Source organism: Nerophis lumbriciformis, linkage group LG12, assembly GCF_033978685.3.
Source record: "Nerophis lumbriciformis linkage group LG12, RoL_Nlum_v2.1, whole genome shotgun sequence".
Taxonomy (NCBI): Eukaryota; Metazoa; Chordata; class Actinopteri; order Syngnathiformes; family Syngnathidae; genus Nerophis; species Nerophis lumbriciformis.
In genome coordinates, this window is record NC_084559.2 from 20,255,646 (window position 1) to 20,274,387 (window position 18,742).

An 18,742-nucleotide genomic window follows, 5' to 3' on the forward strand; every position below is an offset into this window, starting at 1 on the left:
TTCAAAAAGTTACATTTATGACTTTTTAAAACGCCGCTGTACGGAGTGGTACACGGACGTAGGTAGAAGTACAGAGCAGTTGCGTCTCCCAGTCATACTTTCCAACCCTCCCAGTTTTCCCGGGAGACTCCCGAATTTCAGTGCACCTCCCAAAAATCTCCCGGGGCAACCATTCTCCCGAATTTCTCCCGATTTCCACCCGGACAACAATATTGGGGGGCGTGCCTTAAAGGCGCTGCCTTTGCGTGCCGGCCCAATCACATAATATCTACGGCTTTTCAAAAAAGTGAATGCAACCCATACTTGGTCAACAGCCATACAGGTCACACTGAGGGTGGCCGTATAAACAACTTTAACACTGTTACGAATATGCGCCACACTGTGAACCCACACCAAACAAGAATGACAAACACATTTCGGGAGAACATCCGCACCGTAACACAACATAAACACAACAGAAAAATACCCAGAACCCCTTGCAGCACTAACTCTTCCGGGACGCTACAATATACATCCCCCGGTACCCCCTAGCCCCCCCCCCCCCCCCCAACCCCGCCCACCACAACCTTCTCATGCTCTCTCAGGGAGAGCATGTCCCAAATTCCAAGCTGCTGTTTTGAGGCATGTTCAAAAAAATTATGCACTTTGTGACTTCAATAATAAATATGGCAATGCCATGTTGGCATTTCTTTCCATAACTTGAGTTGATTTATTTTGGAAAACCTTGTTACATAGTTTAATGCATCCAGCGGAGCATCACAACAAAATTAGGCATAATAATGTGTTAATTCCACGACTGTATACTGTATATCGGTATCGGTTGGTATCGAAATCAGTAATTAAGAGTTGGAGAATATCGGTATATCGGATATCGACAAAAAAGCCATTATTGGACATCTCTAGTCAAAAGTATACATAGAGCAATGTTAATATTTGGTTACATGTCCCTTGGCAAGTTTCACTGCAATAAGGCACTTTTGGTAGCCATCCACAAGCTTCTGGTTGAATTTTTGACCACTCCTCTTGACAAAATTGGTGCAGTTCAGCTAAATTTGTTGGTTTTCTGACATGGACTTGTTTCTTCAGCATTGTCCACACGTTTAAGTCAGAACTTTGGGAAGGCCATTCTAAAACCTTAATTCTAGCCTGATTTAGCCATTCTTTTACAACTTTTGACTTGTGTTTAGAGTCATTGTCCTGTTGGAACACCCAACTGCGCCCAAGACCCAACCTCCGGGCTGATGATTTTAGGTTGTCCTGAAGAATTTGGAGGTAATCCTCCTTTGTCATTGTCCCATTTACTCTCTGTAAAGCACCAGTTCCATTGGCAGCAAACAGGCCCAGAGCATAATACTACCACCACCATGCTTGGCGGTAGGCTTGGTGTTCCTGGGATTAAAGGCCTCACCTTTTCTCCTCCAAACATATTGCTGGGTATTGTGGCCAAACAGCTCAATTTTTGTTTCATCTGAGCACAGAACTTTCCTCCAGAAGGTCTTAGCTTTGTTCATGTGATTTCAGATTAAACAAAAAATTCATAAAAGAACCAAACTTCATAAAGGTTTTTTGTGACAAACAAGTATGTGCTCCAATCACTATATCACAAAAAAATAAGAGTTATAAAAATTATTGGAAACTTACATTATGTTCTTTACAAGTGTATGTAAACGTTTGACCACGACTGTAGCTACACAGATTAACTAGAATTACAGTGCCTGTGTAACATGATATTGGAAGTGCCTGTTTCTGCGTTTGATTCTTGTGTTTGCCTGGGCTGTCTCTTGACTGACGATGAAATGTAGGTCAAGCTGAATGAGGGAAACATCCGGCCGAGAGAAGGAAACCTTATTTTGGAATACTGAGTTTGGACGTTTCTTTGCTATGTTTTCACATTAGGCAGAGATCATCCATCCATCCATTTTCTACCCTGTGTCCCTCTCGTAGTCGCGGGGGGTGCTGGAGCCTATCCCAGCTGCATTCGGGGGGAAGGCGGGGTACACCCTGGACAAGTCGCCACCTCATTGCAGGGCCAACACAGATAGACAACATTCACACTCACATTCACACACAACAGCCAATTTAGGCCATGTCCACATGAACACGGATACTTAATAAAAGCATACTTATCTCTGCGATTAGGCCTCTTTTCCACATGCAGACGCATACGTTTGTCTTTAAAAACGTAGACTTTTACAAACGCTGGCCAAAGTGTAGAGTTCCAAAACTCTCCGCTTAGCGTATGTGTGTACATGGCACAAACGGAGACTTGCAATGACGTCACGGTTGTGAGCGGTCATTTCCAGAGATCCACAACACTGCCTTGCCGGCTTTAAACAACCATATGAGGACTTATTGTATGTTTGAACTAGAGATGTCCGATAATATCGGACTGCCGATATTATCGGCCGATAAATGCGTTAAAATGTAATATCGGAAATTATCAGTATCGGTTTCAAAATTATCGGTATCGGTTTCATAAAGTAACATTTATGACTTTTTAAAACGCCGCTGTGTACACGGACGTAGGGAGAAGTACAGAGCGCCAATAAACCTTAAAGGGGAACATTATCACCAGACCTATGTAAGCGCCAATATATACCTTGATGTTGCAGAAAAAAGACCATATATTTTTTTAACCGATTTCCGAACTCTAAATGGGTGAATTTTGGCGAATTAAACGCCTTTCTATTATTCGCTCTCGGAGCGATGACGTCACAACATGACGTCACATCGGGAAGCAATCCGCCATTTTCTCACTTTCGTCGATGCGTTGTCGGAGGGTGTAACAACACGAACAGGGACGGATTCAAGTTGCACCAGTGGCCCAAAGATGCGAAAGTGGCAAGAAATTGAACGAAATTTGTTCAAAATACGAGGGTGTGGGGAAAGCCGACGAAATTGTCAGTCGTTTGTTCCGCACACTTTACCGACGAAAGCTATGCTACGACAGAGATGGCAAGAATGAACCGAAGATGATCAAGAGAAGAATATCGACCCTAGCTTCCCTGGCCTGCTGACATCAACTCCAAAACTGGACAGATCAGCTTTCAGGAAAAGAGAGCGGATGAGGGTATGTCTACAGAATATATTAATTGATGAAAACTTTATTTAAACTTTTTTAATGGTTTTAACCCTTCTGAAATTGTGATAATGTTCCCCCTTAAAGGCACTGCCTTTGCGTGCCGGCCCAATCACATAATATCTGCGTCTTTTCACACACACAAGTGAATGTAAGGCATACTTGGTCAACAGCCATACAGGTCACACTGAGGGTGGCCGTATGAACAACTTTAACACTGTTACAGTTACCCACACCAAACAAGAATGACAAACACATTTCGGGAGAACATCCGCACCGTAACACAACATAAACACAACAGAGCAAATACCCAGAACCCCTTGCAGCACTAACTCTTCCGGGACGCTACAATATGGGCCATGAGTCGAACACGGACTGGACAGAGGCAAAATTCAGCTTAATTAAGACAGTGCTCTTGAATTGCAGCAATCGGCTTAGCAAATACTCCATTAGACTGCACAAAGGAACAGGAAGGAAGTCACCAACCAAAACATCCACCTCTCTCAAGGCGTAAACAAATATAACAACAAAAGGTTAACACATACGGAACACACCATGCAAAGGTATCTACTGCACAACCACACACATAATTTTAAAAAATAGCTACACATGAAAATATATGCAAAATTAGGCCACCGCAACACTCTGTCAACATGCATAATCTACTAGTGGCAAGCAACCAACACAGAACTTTGGTGGAACTTAATCCCCTGTTGATGAAGTACTATTTGTGCAAAACTGCCTTGCCTCCCAAAGAAGTGAAGTGAATTTATATGGCGCTTTTCTCCATTGACTCAAAGCACTTTAGAAGTGAAATCCATTTTCTAAGTTACATTTAAACCAGTGTGGGTGCCAAGGGGAGCAGGTTCATTAAGTGTCTTGCCCACAGACACAACAGCAGTGACTAGGATGTCAGAAGCGGGGATTGAACCCGGAACCCTCAAGTTGCTGGCACGGCCGCTTTACCAACCGAGCCACGCCGTCCCGGCAGAGTGAGACGGCCAAACGCTGCATCTCCCATTACCCTTCAAAGCAATTTAAAAATAACGTGCCAGAAACTAGGCTGGAGCATCCTAATTACATAAGGATTAAACATACCTCTCGCTGCCAGGCTGGAATTCAGAAAGCAAGGAGGGACGACGGCGATGGGGTTGAGCCAGGTGGGAGCTGTAGTCTCTGGCATGATGGGAGTGGTAGTCCACCATTCCCACTTCCTAGAAAAGGAAATCCAACAAATATTTAATGGATCGTAATGTTAATTGTGCCCTGTAAAATACAGTCATTACTTTTATTCACATAAACAGTGTTGAGTTGAGTTTGAGTTTATTTCGAACTTGCATGCATACAACATGATACATCACAATTTCCAGTTTCTCTTTTCAACATGTTCGAAAAGGAGTAGGAAGAAGCAGAGCTTATTTAATCCTACCACTTTTCTTTTACATAACAGTTGCTAAAACTTTTGTTCACTTCCTGTTCTCAATTTATTCACAATATACTCCATAAGTAATCACAATAAAAATAAATAATAACTGGTGAAGTGAGTTACATTTCATATGATGAGACCAGTAAGATTATTTTGAGAATGAAAGAATGGATGGATGAAATAAATTCAGAATGTTTATCATGGTTCTTCTTCTTTGTACTTTGTAAACACTTTAAGTGTGAAGAGTTTCTTGAAGTGGATCATATTAGTACATTGTTTGATTGTTTTGTTTAATCCATTCCATAATTTAATTCTACATACAGATATACTGAAGGTCTAAAGTGTTGTACGTGCATACAAATGTTTTAAATTACATTTTTCTCTAAGATTATATTTCTCCTCTTTTTTTATAAGAATTGTTGTATATTCTTGGGTAGCAGGTTATAATTTGCTTTGTGTAAAATTTTAGCTGTTTGCAAATTCACTATGTCGTGGAATTTCAGTATTTTTGATTCAATAAATAAAGGATTTGTATGTTCTCTATATCCAACATTATGTATTATTAGTGTGACAGCAATGACCTACTTTAAACGTGTCCCTATAACAAAAAGCAAGGCTTTGTCTCAGTTTATATGTGTGATGATGTGTCTACATAAGACATGGTAATTAGGGGTTGTGGGTCCACTGCACAATGACAACTTCAGACCGTTAATGAGGGGACCGTGATGTGTCCACAATATTGTGAGTGGAAAACTTTATAAAGGAAAACACAAGTTATACCCGCTGGGGTCAGGCCCCCCTCTCTCAAAGATCAAGGTAGTGCCTATGGCTAAATGTCGACCGAGCAGGCAGTATCATAAGTAGAGGTGTGACGATACACTAATATCTCGAGACTAGGGCTGCAACAACTAATCGATTAAATCGATTATAAAAATAGTTGGCGATTAATTTAGTCATCGATTCGTTGGATCTATGCTATGCGCATGCGCAGAGGCAATTTCTTTTTTCTTTTTTAAAAACCTTTATTTATAAACTGCAACATGTACAAACAGCTGAGAAACAATAATCAAAATAAGTATGGTGCCAGTATGCTGTTTTTTTTCCAACAAAATACTGGAAAGGAGAGAAACGTACTTTGTCTCTTTTATCCGATTAATAATCGATTAATCGAAGTAATAATCGACAGATTTATCGATTATCAAATTAATCGTTAGTTGCAGCCCTACTCGAAACAAGACAATGCATTGGGTTGAAGGCCCCTTCTACACTCAGTCGGCTAAGGTCATCCAGGGTAAATTCCACCTAAACGTATCCTTGTCCACACACACACACAATGGTCGTTTAAGACCCCTGCCCCCTTCCACCCGCCGGCGCAACGCGACCTAGTACGCATGCGTGGAAAATACGCACGTCATAGTCACCTCCAGTGTTGCTTTGTGTGCAAGTTCTTAAATTAAATTGAACTTATCTGAACAATATCCAGTGTTGTGGTATTTCAATTAACTGGAATCCAGAGTGCTGTGGGGCCCTATTGACCTGAGTCATCATAAATTAATCAGCTCTTTAATGGACATGTGAAAGTAAACAATGTGATAAAGAACATTTTACATCAATCAATCTAGGGATCTAGATATCTGGTCAGGACACTCCTCACTCTTTTGCGTTCACCTTCATTGTCCATTCCTTTTTGGTGACTTTATATACTCTGGACTTAGACGTTGAGTACGCAACATACACGGCGGACAAAAACTGATACAGTCTGCTTTGCCAGTCTAAATGCATTTGCCGTTTTCCCTCGTCGGCCAGGTAATGGTATTTTTTTATTTTTTTGTCATAAAAAAATACAATCATGTGTGCTTACGGACTGTATCCCTGCAGATTGTATTGATCTATATTGATATATAATTTAGGAATGAGAAATATTAATAACAGAAAGAAACAACCCTATTGTGTGAATGAGTGTAAATGGGGGATGGAGGTTTTTTTGGGTTGGTGCACTAATTCTAAGTGTATCTTGTGTTTTTTATGTTGATTTAATTATTTTTTTATTTTTTTTATTTCTTGTGCGGCCCGGTACCAATCGATCCACGGACCGGTACCGGGCCGCGGCCCGGTGATTGGGGACCACTGCGTTATATGACGCATAAATAACGAACTGAGAACGTGCCTGGTATGTTAACGTAACACATTATGGTAAGAGTCATTCAAATAACTATAACATATAGCACATGCTATACGTTTACCAAACAATCTGTCACTCCGAATCGCTAAATCCGATGAATTCTTCTTTCTCGGTGTCGCTTCTAAACAACTCTGCCAACTCCAAAGGTAGACAATGTGCCGCTTCCTCTTCTATCTTATTTGATATTTTACGGTATAAAATATAAATAATATGACCTCGGACTATGTTAAGGTAACGTGCGGAGTTCCTCAGGGTTCGATTATTGGCCCTGCACTCTTTAGCATTTACATGCTGCCGCTAGGCGACATCATACGCAAATACGGTGTTAGCTTTCATTGTTATGCTGATGACACCCAACTCTACATGCCCCTACAGCTGACCAACACGCCGGATTGTAGTCAGCTGGAGGCGTGTCTTAATGAAATTAAACAATGGATGTCCGCTAACTTCTTGCAACTCAACGCCAAGAAAACGGAAATGCTGATTATCGGTCCTGCTAGACACCGACATTTATTTAATAATACCACCTTAACATTTGACAACCAAACAATTACACAAGGCGAATCAGTAAAGAATCTGGGTATTATCTTCGACCCAACTCTCTCGTTTGAATCACACATTAAGAGTGTTACTAAAACGGCCTTCTTTCATCTCCGTAACATCGCTAAAATTCGTTCTATTTTATCCACTAGCGACGCTGAGATCATTATTCATGCGTTCGTTACGTCTCGTCTCGACTACTGTAACGTATTATTTTCGGGTCTCCCTATGTCGAGCATTAAAAGATTACAGTTGGTACAAAATGCGGCTGCTAGACTTTTGACAAGAACAAGAAAGTTTGATCATATTACGCCTATACTGGCTCACCTGCACTGGCTTCCTGTGCACTTAAGATGTGACTTTAAGGTTTTACTACTTACGTATAAAATACTACACGGTCTAGCTCCGTCCTATCTTGCCGATTGTATTGTACCATATGTCCCGGCAAGAAATCTGCGTTCAAAGAACTCCGGCTTATTAGTGATTCCCAGAGCCCAAAAAAAGTCTGCGGGCTATAGAGCGTTTTCTATTCGGGCTCCAGTACTATGGAATGCCCTCCCGGTAACAGTTAGAGATGCTACCTCAGTAGAAGCATTTAAGTCCCATCTTAAAACTCATTTGTATACTCTAGCCTTTAAATAGACCCCCCTTTTAGACGAGTTGATCTGCTGTTTCTTTTCTTTTCTCCTCTGCTCCCCTCTTCCTTGTGGAAGGGGGGGGCCATGGATGAAGTGCTGGCTGTCCAGAGTCGGGACCCGGGGTGGACCACTCGCCTGTGCATCGGCTAGGAACATCTCTGCGCTGCTGATCTGTCTCCGCTCGGGATGGTTTCCTGCTGGCCCCACTATGGACTGGACTCTTACTATTATGTTGGATCCACTATGGACTGGACTCTCACAATATTATGTCAGACCCACTCGACATCCATTGCATTCGGTCTCCCCTAGAGAGAGGGGGGGGGGGGTTACCCACATATGCGGTCCTCTCCAAGGTTTCTCATAGTCATTCACATCGACGTCCCACTGGGGTGAGTTTTTCCTTGCCCATATGTGGGCTTTGTACCGAGGATGTCGTTGTGGCTTGTGCAGCCCTTTGAGACACTTGTGATTTAGGGCTATATAAATAAACATTGATTGATTGATTGATTGATTGATTGATTGACGGTAATGTGTTAATAATTTCACACATAAGTCGCTCCAGAGTATAAATCGCACCCCCGGCCAAACTATGAAAAAAACTGCGAATTATAATCCGAAAAGTACGGTAGATGCCTAGATTGATTGTTGTAAAATGTTATTTATCACAATGTTTACTTTTAAAGATATGATCCATGTATGATGGCTCAGGTGTGATTCACTACAATAGTCTAACAGCTGCTGATGGTGAGGCAAGCAAGGTCTACTGTTAAGAGAAATGTGGCAATAGTCTACATTGAAACACAAGGTAAGAATACACTACTTCCAGGTCAGAGGTAACTATGACGCTCACATATTTTTTCACACATGCGTACTAGGTCGCGTTAAAGAGGGGGAATAGGGTCTTAAACGGTGGCATTGTGTATGTGTGGACAAGGATAAGATTAGGTGGGATATAGCCTGGATAACCTTAGTGTAGAAGGGGCATTAGTGCCTATCATTGAGACAGGTTGGCCTGCTTGGTCATACACAACGATGCGTGGCTGTGGAACTCAAAGGAAAGAGAGAGTGACCACACGTCTCGCAACACCCCGAGGTAATTGAGATGTAGCTTGAAAAGCTCAGTACGATAAAAATCATGAAAAATGCATTGTGTGGTAGGCCTCTTACAGTGTGTGCCCGCTGGAGCTGCAATGGTAAGGCAGCCGGGTTCGGCAGGTGCCGTGTGTCCATAGTCCTCCGGCCCGTTGTCATAGACTGGGGATGAGAAGACATCCTGGCACAGCCTCTTCCTCTACAGACAGGAAGTAGGTGTGGTTGCAGAGCAGTCCCGTTGCATTATTGGTGGGTTGTTTTGCCAGCAAACTATAGAGGGAAAAAGACAATTTTGTTTCATTAAATCCTGCAGCTCAAAAATGTAGAACACCAAGGATAGCAGAAAATCAATCCTCTTCATAAATAAAACAAGCATGTGTAACTGCAGATGACACAATTTAATGTGAAACGAATACACGTCTTGAGAAGAAAGCCAAATCATACACAACAATCAATAAAGTCTACCCTTTTCAGTGCCAGAAACCCCACAAGCAATAAAACACGCCACTCTACCCACAAATCTGACAGCTTACACAAGACCATGTTTGATTAAAAATTGATCAGTGTTGTTTAGGCCGTAATTTTACATTACAACAGTGTTTTGGGAGGTTGAAATACAAATATTTTAACACATGCTTCAGCATGAAAGTTTTTAAAACCAATAACGCCAACAGTTCCACTAATCGGCCAAAAATGGTAGTCTGTAAAATAGCAAGTGTGCAGTGGCTAAAAAAAAAAGGTTTGCTTTTTTATTGTTTTGTAAATAACTACATTGAATTATATGAAAATGCCACACCAAATGCCTACTGTAAGTGCTAAGAAGACATAGCTTACACTCCACATTTCAACACTTTGCCTTCCTGGTGAAAAATGTAAACCATTGGTGTTGAAAGTGTAGCCCTGGGAGCCATTTACAGAACACGGTTCTTTTTTACGGACAGGTGGCATATTGTAGAAATAAAATGCATTTAAAAGAACAGCAAACATGGAAAAATAGAGCAAAAAGGCTTAATGTAATTAGAAAAAGCTGAAAAATTGATACTAAAAACAAACAAAGATGTGTCATTAAATATGTGTTTTAGCTTTTTTGTTAGCCCATTTCATTTCAAATTACACAATGTGTAATAATTTAATTCTACAGACAATACCCCATCATGATAATATGATTTTTTTTGTAATTATTATTACAAAAAAAAAAAAATCACATAAACATAAGTACTGTATTCACAGCCTTTGCTCAATACTTTGTTGATGCACCTTTGGCAGCAATTACAGCCTCAAGTATTTTTGAATACGATGTCACAAGCTTGGCAGACCCTGTGCAGAGTGCATGGCATCATATTCAAGACTTGAGGCTGTAATTGCTGCCAAAGGTGCATCAACAAAGTATTGAGCAAAGGCTGTGAATACTTATGTACATGTGATTTCTTTTGTTTTCTATATGTTATAAATTTGCAATTTATTACAAATTGAAGCGAAACACATGATGTTACCATGTTAACATTAACGTTAGACTACTGTCAACAGTAGTCTAACGCTTCGGGTTAGACTACTGTTGGGTTGTGCGTGGTTGAATGTATGTATGTATGTATGTATGTGTATGCTTGCTTTTGTGCTCCTATTTTATGTTTGTCTTATCGCGTTTTTGTGCTTGCCACCATGTCTCAGCATTCCATGCATATACTGACCGCTGGACCCCCTGCCAAAAGCTTCTTCTAGCTTATCTGGGGGACACTTTCACTTACCACCAACCTTAAATGGATATTCACTACTGTTGTAATCGTAATATGGTATTGTGAATAATCTTGAAACTTAATAGAACATGAAACTATATTAAACAGAAGGCAGGAATAGATCCGAGCAAGACAAAAAAAGAAGGTGAGATTAACCAACCACTGTTTAATAATGCATGCCCATTCCACATGCATTCCCCTGAAAAGGATACAAACGAATCTGGTGGACAAAAACCTGAATGAAGACCAGGAGGCCAGCGCAATAAAAGAGCTCTGACATAAAGTCAGAGGGGAGCGAGGGCTTCGAGACGAGAGGCTCAACACATGCACTGGCAGTGCTATATACACCCACAGGCAAGCCGCTGGCTCAAAGCCAAGAGTGTGGATGAACTCGGTCACCTTGCTGGCTCACTCTAGCACGCTTACTCTGAACCACGCTGCAGAGTAGAGTGGGCTTTAAGCCTTCAGTGGTGCAAGTCAATACCTCATTGCACCCACCCCACTTTCCCAATGAATTGTCGTATGGCTGAGGAAATTCTTGCAGAGAGACCAGGGATTTGTGCTCAACGAGAGCTGGATGAAGTTGTAGTTTACTTACTCGAGGTAAACAGTAAAACTATATATATTTGGGGTGTTATAATTGATTGATATATCGATGGATCGATTTATATTCCTAAGATTTGAGGAATATAAATAAATAAATAAATATATACATACATCAGCCTTCCCGGTAAGGTCTATTCAGGTGTACTGGAGAGGAGGCTACGCCTGATAGTCGAACCTCGGATTCAGGAGGAACAGTGTGGTTTTCGTCCTGGTCGTGGAACTGTGGACCAGCTCTATACTCTCGGCAGGGTCCTTGAGGGTGCATGGGAGTTTGCCCAACCAGTCTACATGTGCTTTGTGGACTTGGAGAAGGCATTCGACCGTGTACACCGGGAAGTCCTGTGGGGAGTGCTCAGAGAGTATGGGGTATCGGACTGTCTTATTGTGGCAGTTCGCTCCCTATATAATCAGTGTCAGAGCTTGGTCCGCATTGCTGGCAGTAAGTGGAACCCGTTTCCAGTGAGGGTTGGACTCTGCCAAGACTGCCCTTTGTCACCGATTCTGTTCATAACCTTTATGGACAGAATTTCTAGGCGCAGTCAGGGCGTTGAGGGTATCTGGTTTGGTGGCTGCAGGATTAGGTCTCTGCTTTTTGCAGATGATGTGGTCCTGATGGCTTCATCTGGCCAAGATCTTCAGCTCTCACTGGATCGGTTCACAGCTGAGTGTGAAGCGACTGGGATGGGAATCAGCACCTCCAAGTCCGAGTTCATGGTTCTCGCCCGGAAAAGGGTGGAGTGCCATCTCCGGGTTGGGGAGGAGATCTTGTCCCAAGTGGAGGAGTTCAAGTACCTCGGAGTCTTGTTCACGAGTGAGGGAAGAGTGGATCGTGAGATCGACAGGCGGATCGGTGCGGCGTCTTCAGTAATGCGGACGCTGTATCGATCCGTTGTGGTGAAGAAGGAGCTGAGCCGGAAGGCAAAGCTCTCGATTTACCGGTCGATCTACGTTCCCATCCTCACCTATGGTCATGAGCTTTGGGTCATGACCGAAAGGACAAGATCACGGGTACAAGCGGCCAAAATGAGTTTCCTCCGCCGGGTGGCGGGGCTCTCCCTTAGAGATAGGGTGAGAAGCTCTGTCATCCGGGGGGAGCTCAAAGTAAAGCCGCTGCTCCTCCACATCGAGAGGAGCCAGATGAGGTGGTTCGGGCATCTGGTCAGGATGCCATCCGAACGCCTCCCTAGGGAGGTGTGTAGGGCACGTCCGACCGGTAGGAGGCCACGGGGAAGACCCAGGACACGTTGGGAAGACTATATATCCCGGCTGGCCTGGGAACGCCTCGGGATCCCCCGGGAGGAGCTGGACGAAGTGGCTGGGGAGAGGGAAGTCTGGGCTTCCCTGCTTAGGCTGCTGCCCCCGCGACCCGACCTCGGATAAGCGGAAGAAGATGGATGGATGGATGGCATACATACATACATATATGCTGGCGAAGTTTGCTGACTCAATGTTGACAACAAAAGTGCCACAGTTAAGATAAATATATGCCTTTGCTAAACGGACAGCCACCGCATGCAGGACATCTAACATCTGTGAAGACCAAGTTCTGCAAGAAGATGTCATTCATATCACCACAGGTAATATGTCAGACAATACCTTGGAGAGGCACAAATAGAGCAAGGATAAAGCAACTGTACAACAGAAACAAGAGCATCCACATGCAACTATGGACTGAATGTGCATTTATTTTTGCTTCCTGGAGAATGTTGGATATCTGTAAGTGATCACTAAGAGCTCGGGTCGCATTGTATCAAAAAAGAGATCAGCATTGTCATCTGAAAAAGGTAAACAAAGTTGTTGTTTCAACAACTGTTCAAACTAAAGAAAAGGTAAATGGTGCACTATGTTAAGTTGTTTATGAGTGCATTTACTACATTATTGATTATTGCAAACTACATAGACTTTCAAAATGTGCACTTAATTCTTACTATACAAACCCATTTCCATATGAGTTGGGAAATTGTGTTAAATGTAAATATAAACGGAATACAATGATTTGCGAATCATTTTCAACCCATATTCAGTTGAATATGCTACAAAGACAACATATTTGATGTTCAAACTGATGAACTTTTTTTTTTGCAAATAATCATGGGAAAGGTGGCAATAAATACTGATAAAGTTGAGGAATGCTCATCAAACACTTATTTGGAACATCCCACAAGTGTGCAGGCTATTTGGGAACAGGTGGGTGCCATGATTGGGTATAAAAACAGCTTCCCAAAAAAATGCTCAGTCTTTCACAAGAAAGGATGGGGCGAGGTACACCCCTCTGTCCACAACTGCGTGAGCAAATAGTCAAACAGCTTAAGAACAACGTTTCTCAAAGTGAAATTGCAAGAAATTTAGGGATTTCTACATCTACGGTCCATAATATCATCAAAAGGTTCAGAGAATCTGGAGAAATCACTCCATGTAAGCGGCATGGCCGGAAACCAACATTGAATGACCGTGACCTTCGATCCCTCAGACGGCACTGTATCAAAAACCAACATCAATCTCTAAAGGATATCACCACATGGGCTCAGGAACACATCAGAAAACCACTGTCACTAAATACAGTTTGTCGCTATATCTGTAAGTGCAAGTTAAAGCTCTACAATGCAAAGCGAAAGCCATTTATCAACAACACCCAGAAACGCCGCCGGCTTCTCTGGGCCCGAGATCATCTAAGATGGACTCATGCAAAGTGGAAAAGTGTTCTGTGGTCTGACGAGTCCACATTTCAAATTGTTTTTGGAAATATTCGACATCGTGTCATCCGGACCAAAGAGGAAGCGAACCATCCAGACTGTTATCGACGCAAAGTTCAAAAGCCAGCATCTGTGATGGTATGGGGGTGCATTAGTGCCCAAGGCATGGGTAACTTACAAATCTGTGAAGGCACCATTAATGCTGAAAGGTACATAAAGGTTTTGGAACAACATATGCTGCCATCTAAGCGCCGTCTTTTTCATGGACGCCCCTGCTTATTTGAGCAAGACAATGCCAAGCCACATTCAGCATGTGTTACAACAGCGTGGCTTCGTAAAAAAAGAGTGCGGGTATTTTCCTGGTCCGTCTGCAGTCCAGACCTGTCTCCCATCGAAAATGTGTGGTGCATTATGAAGCGTAAAACACGACAGCGGAGACCCCGGACTGTTGAACGACTGAAGCTCTACATAAAAAAAAATGGGAAAGAATTCCACTTTCAAAGCTTCAACAATTAGTTTCCTCAGTTCCCAATCGTTTATTGAGTGTTGTTAAAAGAAATGGTAATGTAACACAGTGGTGAACATGCCCTTTCCCAACTACTTTGGCACGTGTTGCCACCATGAAATTCTAAGTTAATTATTATTTGCAAAAAAAAAAGTTTATGAGTTTGAACATCAAATATCTTGTCTATGTAGTGCATTCTATTGAATATGGGTTGAAAAGGATTTACAAATCATTGTATTCCGTTTATATTTACATCTAACACAATTTCCCAACTCATATGGAAACGGGGTTTCTACGTACCATCGCCAAGTTTTGAGAAAATCAATGACTTGCAGTTCAGTAAAACATTAAAAAAAATGTTCCTGTATTGGCATTCTGACTACCAAATTGCATTTGTGTCCAAATATTGGGGTAATTTCTAAAGCAAATATTAATTATGCAAGCGAGTGTGGTTAATCCTGATTAATCACAATTGAAGAGTTTGATTAATCTGATTAAAAATAATATTCATTGGCAGCCCTTATTAAGACTACTAAAAAAATTGAGACAGAAAGGCAGACTTTTGCTAATGAAAATAAGGACATACAAGTTTAAGCAACTGGAGGCTCATCATTTGAAACAACTTGCTGCTGTCATCACGTGTGCTATTCAATGAAAAAAGTAATGTCATGTAGCATTACTTTGTGGTTGGAAGCCACCATGTAGCAAACCACACGGCAAAGTTCTAACTTTGCCATCGAGCAGAAATAATTGCAGTTCTCCAAAATAAAGTTGCGCCTGCACCTCCATCACCAAGATGTGACACTATGTTTCAAATAGCCATAAAAATCAACGAAAATAGCAACACGTTTCAAATAGGCATATTGTTAAATCAGGATTGTCTATAATGTCGAAAGCTGCACTGCCTTCAAGGAAAATAGAAAGGGTTGGTATCTCTAAATTTAAGTAATTGACCACAGAATTGATTAAAAATGTGTATTTAATCACAAAGAGTATTATCTGGTTTCTGGGAATAGAAATTGGCAGTACTTGTACTCTGGGCAGTGTTACAAAAACAACAAATAAATGAGCTGCTTGTTACCATTATTCCAACTGCATAACAAATGGAAAAAGAAAATGCAAAAATGCAGACACTATAGGGCAAGGAGGAGTAAGTCAGCCAGCGGAGAAGAAGCCATTGCTAGGTGCTATGTAATTGGTTTTGCTCCAGTTAAATATGGTTAAGGTTTAACAAGTGACAGAGATCAATACATTTTAATGCCTCAGTGCCAACAAAGATAACAAGGAACATAGTGATGGGTTCTATAAGAGTACACATGGAAGTAATTCTGTTTTATTTTCTAGAAAATCTTGCACATGTCAAACGTAATGCAAAATTGTGCTAAAAATTGAAATAGCAAACTGTTTAGGTGTTACTAAGGCTGATGATAATAAACAAAAGCAGATTTAAAAGCAATTCTAATTCAATTGTTTGTTGGCTTGCATTAAACACAAACAAGAACAAATCACACAGATTGGACAGCAGTCAAGTCCAGTGATACAGAGACTGAAGGAAGCCTTCGAACGACAATTATTTATTTTAGGGCTGCAACGAATCATCAATTTAAATTCATTGACTTGATTAGAAAAAAAAATTTCATTTGTATTTGTTGCTCTGATGACTTGTTTAACCCTTGTATGGTGTTCGGGTCTGTGGGACCCGTTTTAATTTTTTATTAAAAGAAAAATTATACAATTAATTATTTTTTCAAACGGAGACTCACTGGCTTTGGCTCATTTTCTGTGAAGAACATATATCAGAATACATATTAAATGACCACACACACCATACATCCCCCTACACATTTCTATTACATATAAGATGTCTGGGTCTAATAGAAGTGTGGAAATTGATGTTTTGTGTACCACTACACACACACACACCTACTCAGTGGCCTAGTGGTTAGAGTGTCCGCCCTAAGATCGGTAGGTTGTGAGTTCAAACCCCGGCCGAGTCATACCAAAGACTATAAAAATGGGACCCATTACCTCCCTGCTTGGCACTCAGCATCAAGGGTTGGAATTGGGGGTTAAATCACCAAAATGATTCCCGGGCGCGGCCACCGCTGCTGCCCACTGCTCCCCTCACCTCCCAGGGGGTGATCAAGGGTGATGGGTCAAATGCAGAGAATAATCTCGCCACACCTAGTGTGTGTGTGACAATCATTGGTACTTTAACACACACACACACACACACACACACACACACACAGCAGGCCTAGACAGGAGGAGGACAGAGTGTAGGTACACAGAACATCAGAGGGTCAAATGTGCGAGAAAATGAGAGCAGACAGTGTTGACAAACAATGTTGCAACCTTGTGTGGGAACCGCAGGTGCAGAAACACAAAAGAAGAATCCCTGTGAGAGAAATTTACATGCAACGTTCATATTGTTGTTACTCAGCCAGCGTTTGTGGGTCTGATGGACCCGTTGCATTTTGTGGCTTTTAATGCCTCCCAATCAAACTGAACAGATGTTTACCTTATCCCAATAAACATTTGTTCAGTATTTTAACATAAAAGTGTTTGATTGTGAGGCATTAAAAGCCACAAAATGCAACGGGTCCATCAGACCCACAAACACTGGCTGAGTAACAACAATATGAACATTACACAAGGGTTAATAAGTAAACTATGCGGACATTGTTTTATTCATTCAACGAATTATTACTTTATTTTCTAAATATACAACATTTAATTAATAATATTTTTAATAAGATGTCTACAAGACTGATCCTTAGGCTACTGCGTATTGTGTCATTTCCGGTGTTTGGATTAGTTTGCACAGCAGATATAAATATGGCAGACTTAATACGTGAGAACTGTAACACCCTGCTAAGTGAACAAATAAAGTCCCTACTTGGCGAACAGACATCATTCATTTCATCTCTGTGTCTTCTAAAACCTTTTTTTCATTTTTTTTCATTTCAAGTTTATTCACAATACCATATAACAATTACAATAGTAGTGAATATCATCATTTAAAGATGTTGGTACGTGAAAGGGTCCCCCAAATAAGCTAGAAGAAGCTTTTGACAGGTGGTCCAGAGGACAGTATATACATGGAATGATGAAACATGGTAGCAAGCACAACAACAAAAAAACAAAACAAAAAAAACAACGCTATATGATTAACACAAGATAATAGTACTAAAGCAAGCATACACATACATACATACATTCATTCAACCATGCAAAACCCAACAGTACTCTACCCCACATGAGGCATTAAAGATAGGTGGTTAATAGGTACGTTTTCAGTTTCTTTTTGAAGTTGGAGAATAGATACAGCATCTTGAGGCTCTCATTAAGCCGGTTCCAAATCTTTGGTCCCCTGCATACAACACTTCGAGCGGTACAAGCCAGTAAACAATGTTTACCTGATATCAGATCTAAGTTACGAGTGTTGTGGGCATGCTGGGGATGGTAGATAGGAACCAAGCTACAGAGCCTAAGATTCAGCCTGTAAATGACTTGATAGGTTAAACAAGCATTTTGATAAATATTTAACTCTGTCAGTCTTAAGAGATGATAATTATGGAATAGATGTCGGTCACTTTGACCCTGGTCGCCACAAATGTGCGGTTCGAAGACCGACGTGTGTTGTCTATCTGCTTCATAATATTATAACATTCCAGTGAATGAAGGCTTAGACTAAGTCCCAGTATCTCCCTTTTTTTGACAAAATGCAGCATGCCACTACAACAAGTTCAATCGTCGTGTCTCGCTATAACTCTGTGGAAACTCACACAACCTTTCACCCCCACAACACACGTCACTTCCCATCCTTGTCATGGAAGTCCCATCCCCCAGTAGAAGCCATTGGCTAGAAGCCGTAGCCGCTTCCCCATCTAAGGCTGACAGACGTGTTGCCGCACTGTGTGGATATTATTGTCTCTCCTGATTTATTAATCTAGTTGCTCATTTCCTCTTCTTAGATGGTTACTTTCTGCTGTAACGAGGGTCCTATGAGCCTTCTGTTGAAGTGTATAAAGCATTTATTCTTTTGTTTTTACTACTTCAAACTGAAGCTACCTTAGTGCCGTGGCCAGCATAGCTTGTCTTCTACTCCAGTGTTTTTCAACTAGTGTGCCGTGAGATACAGTCTGGTGTGCCGTGGGAGATTATCTAATTTCACCTATTTGGGGTAAAAAAAATATTTTTTGCAAACCAGTAATTATAGTCTGCAAATGATGTGTTGTTGTTGAG

General features: G+C 41.4%; 1 protein-coding gene across 5 annotated transcripts in view; it reads right to left on the reverse strand.

The window, feature by feature from the left end:
* The window catches only part of ncor2 (nuclear receptor corepressor 2), a 216,904-nt gene that overhangs the window by 149,110 nt on the left and 49,052 nt on the right, over window positions 1-18,742 (reverse strand). For all 5 annotated transcript variants that reach the window (XM_061986043.2, XM_061986041.2, XM_061986039.2 and 2 more), the window contains exons 2-3: window positions 9,033-9,227; window positions 4,178-4,293 (exon numbers count right to left, since the gene is read on the reverse strand). In XM_061986043.2, coding sequence (XP_061842027.1) covers window positions 4,178-4,293; window positions 9,033-9,137 — 221 coding nt within the window. In that variant the 5' untranslated portion in view covers window positions 9,138-9,227. The remainder of the gene's footprint in view (window positions 1-4,177; window positions 4,294-9,032; window positions 9,228-18,742) is intronic.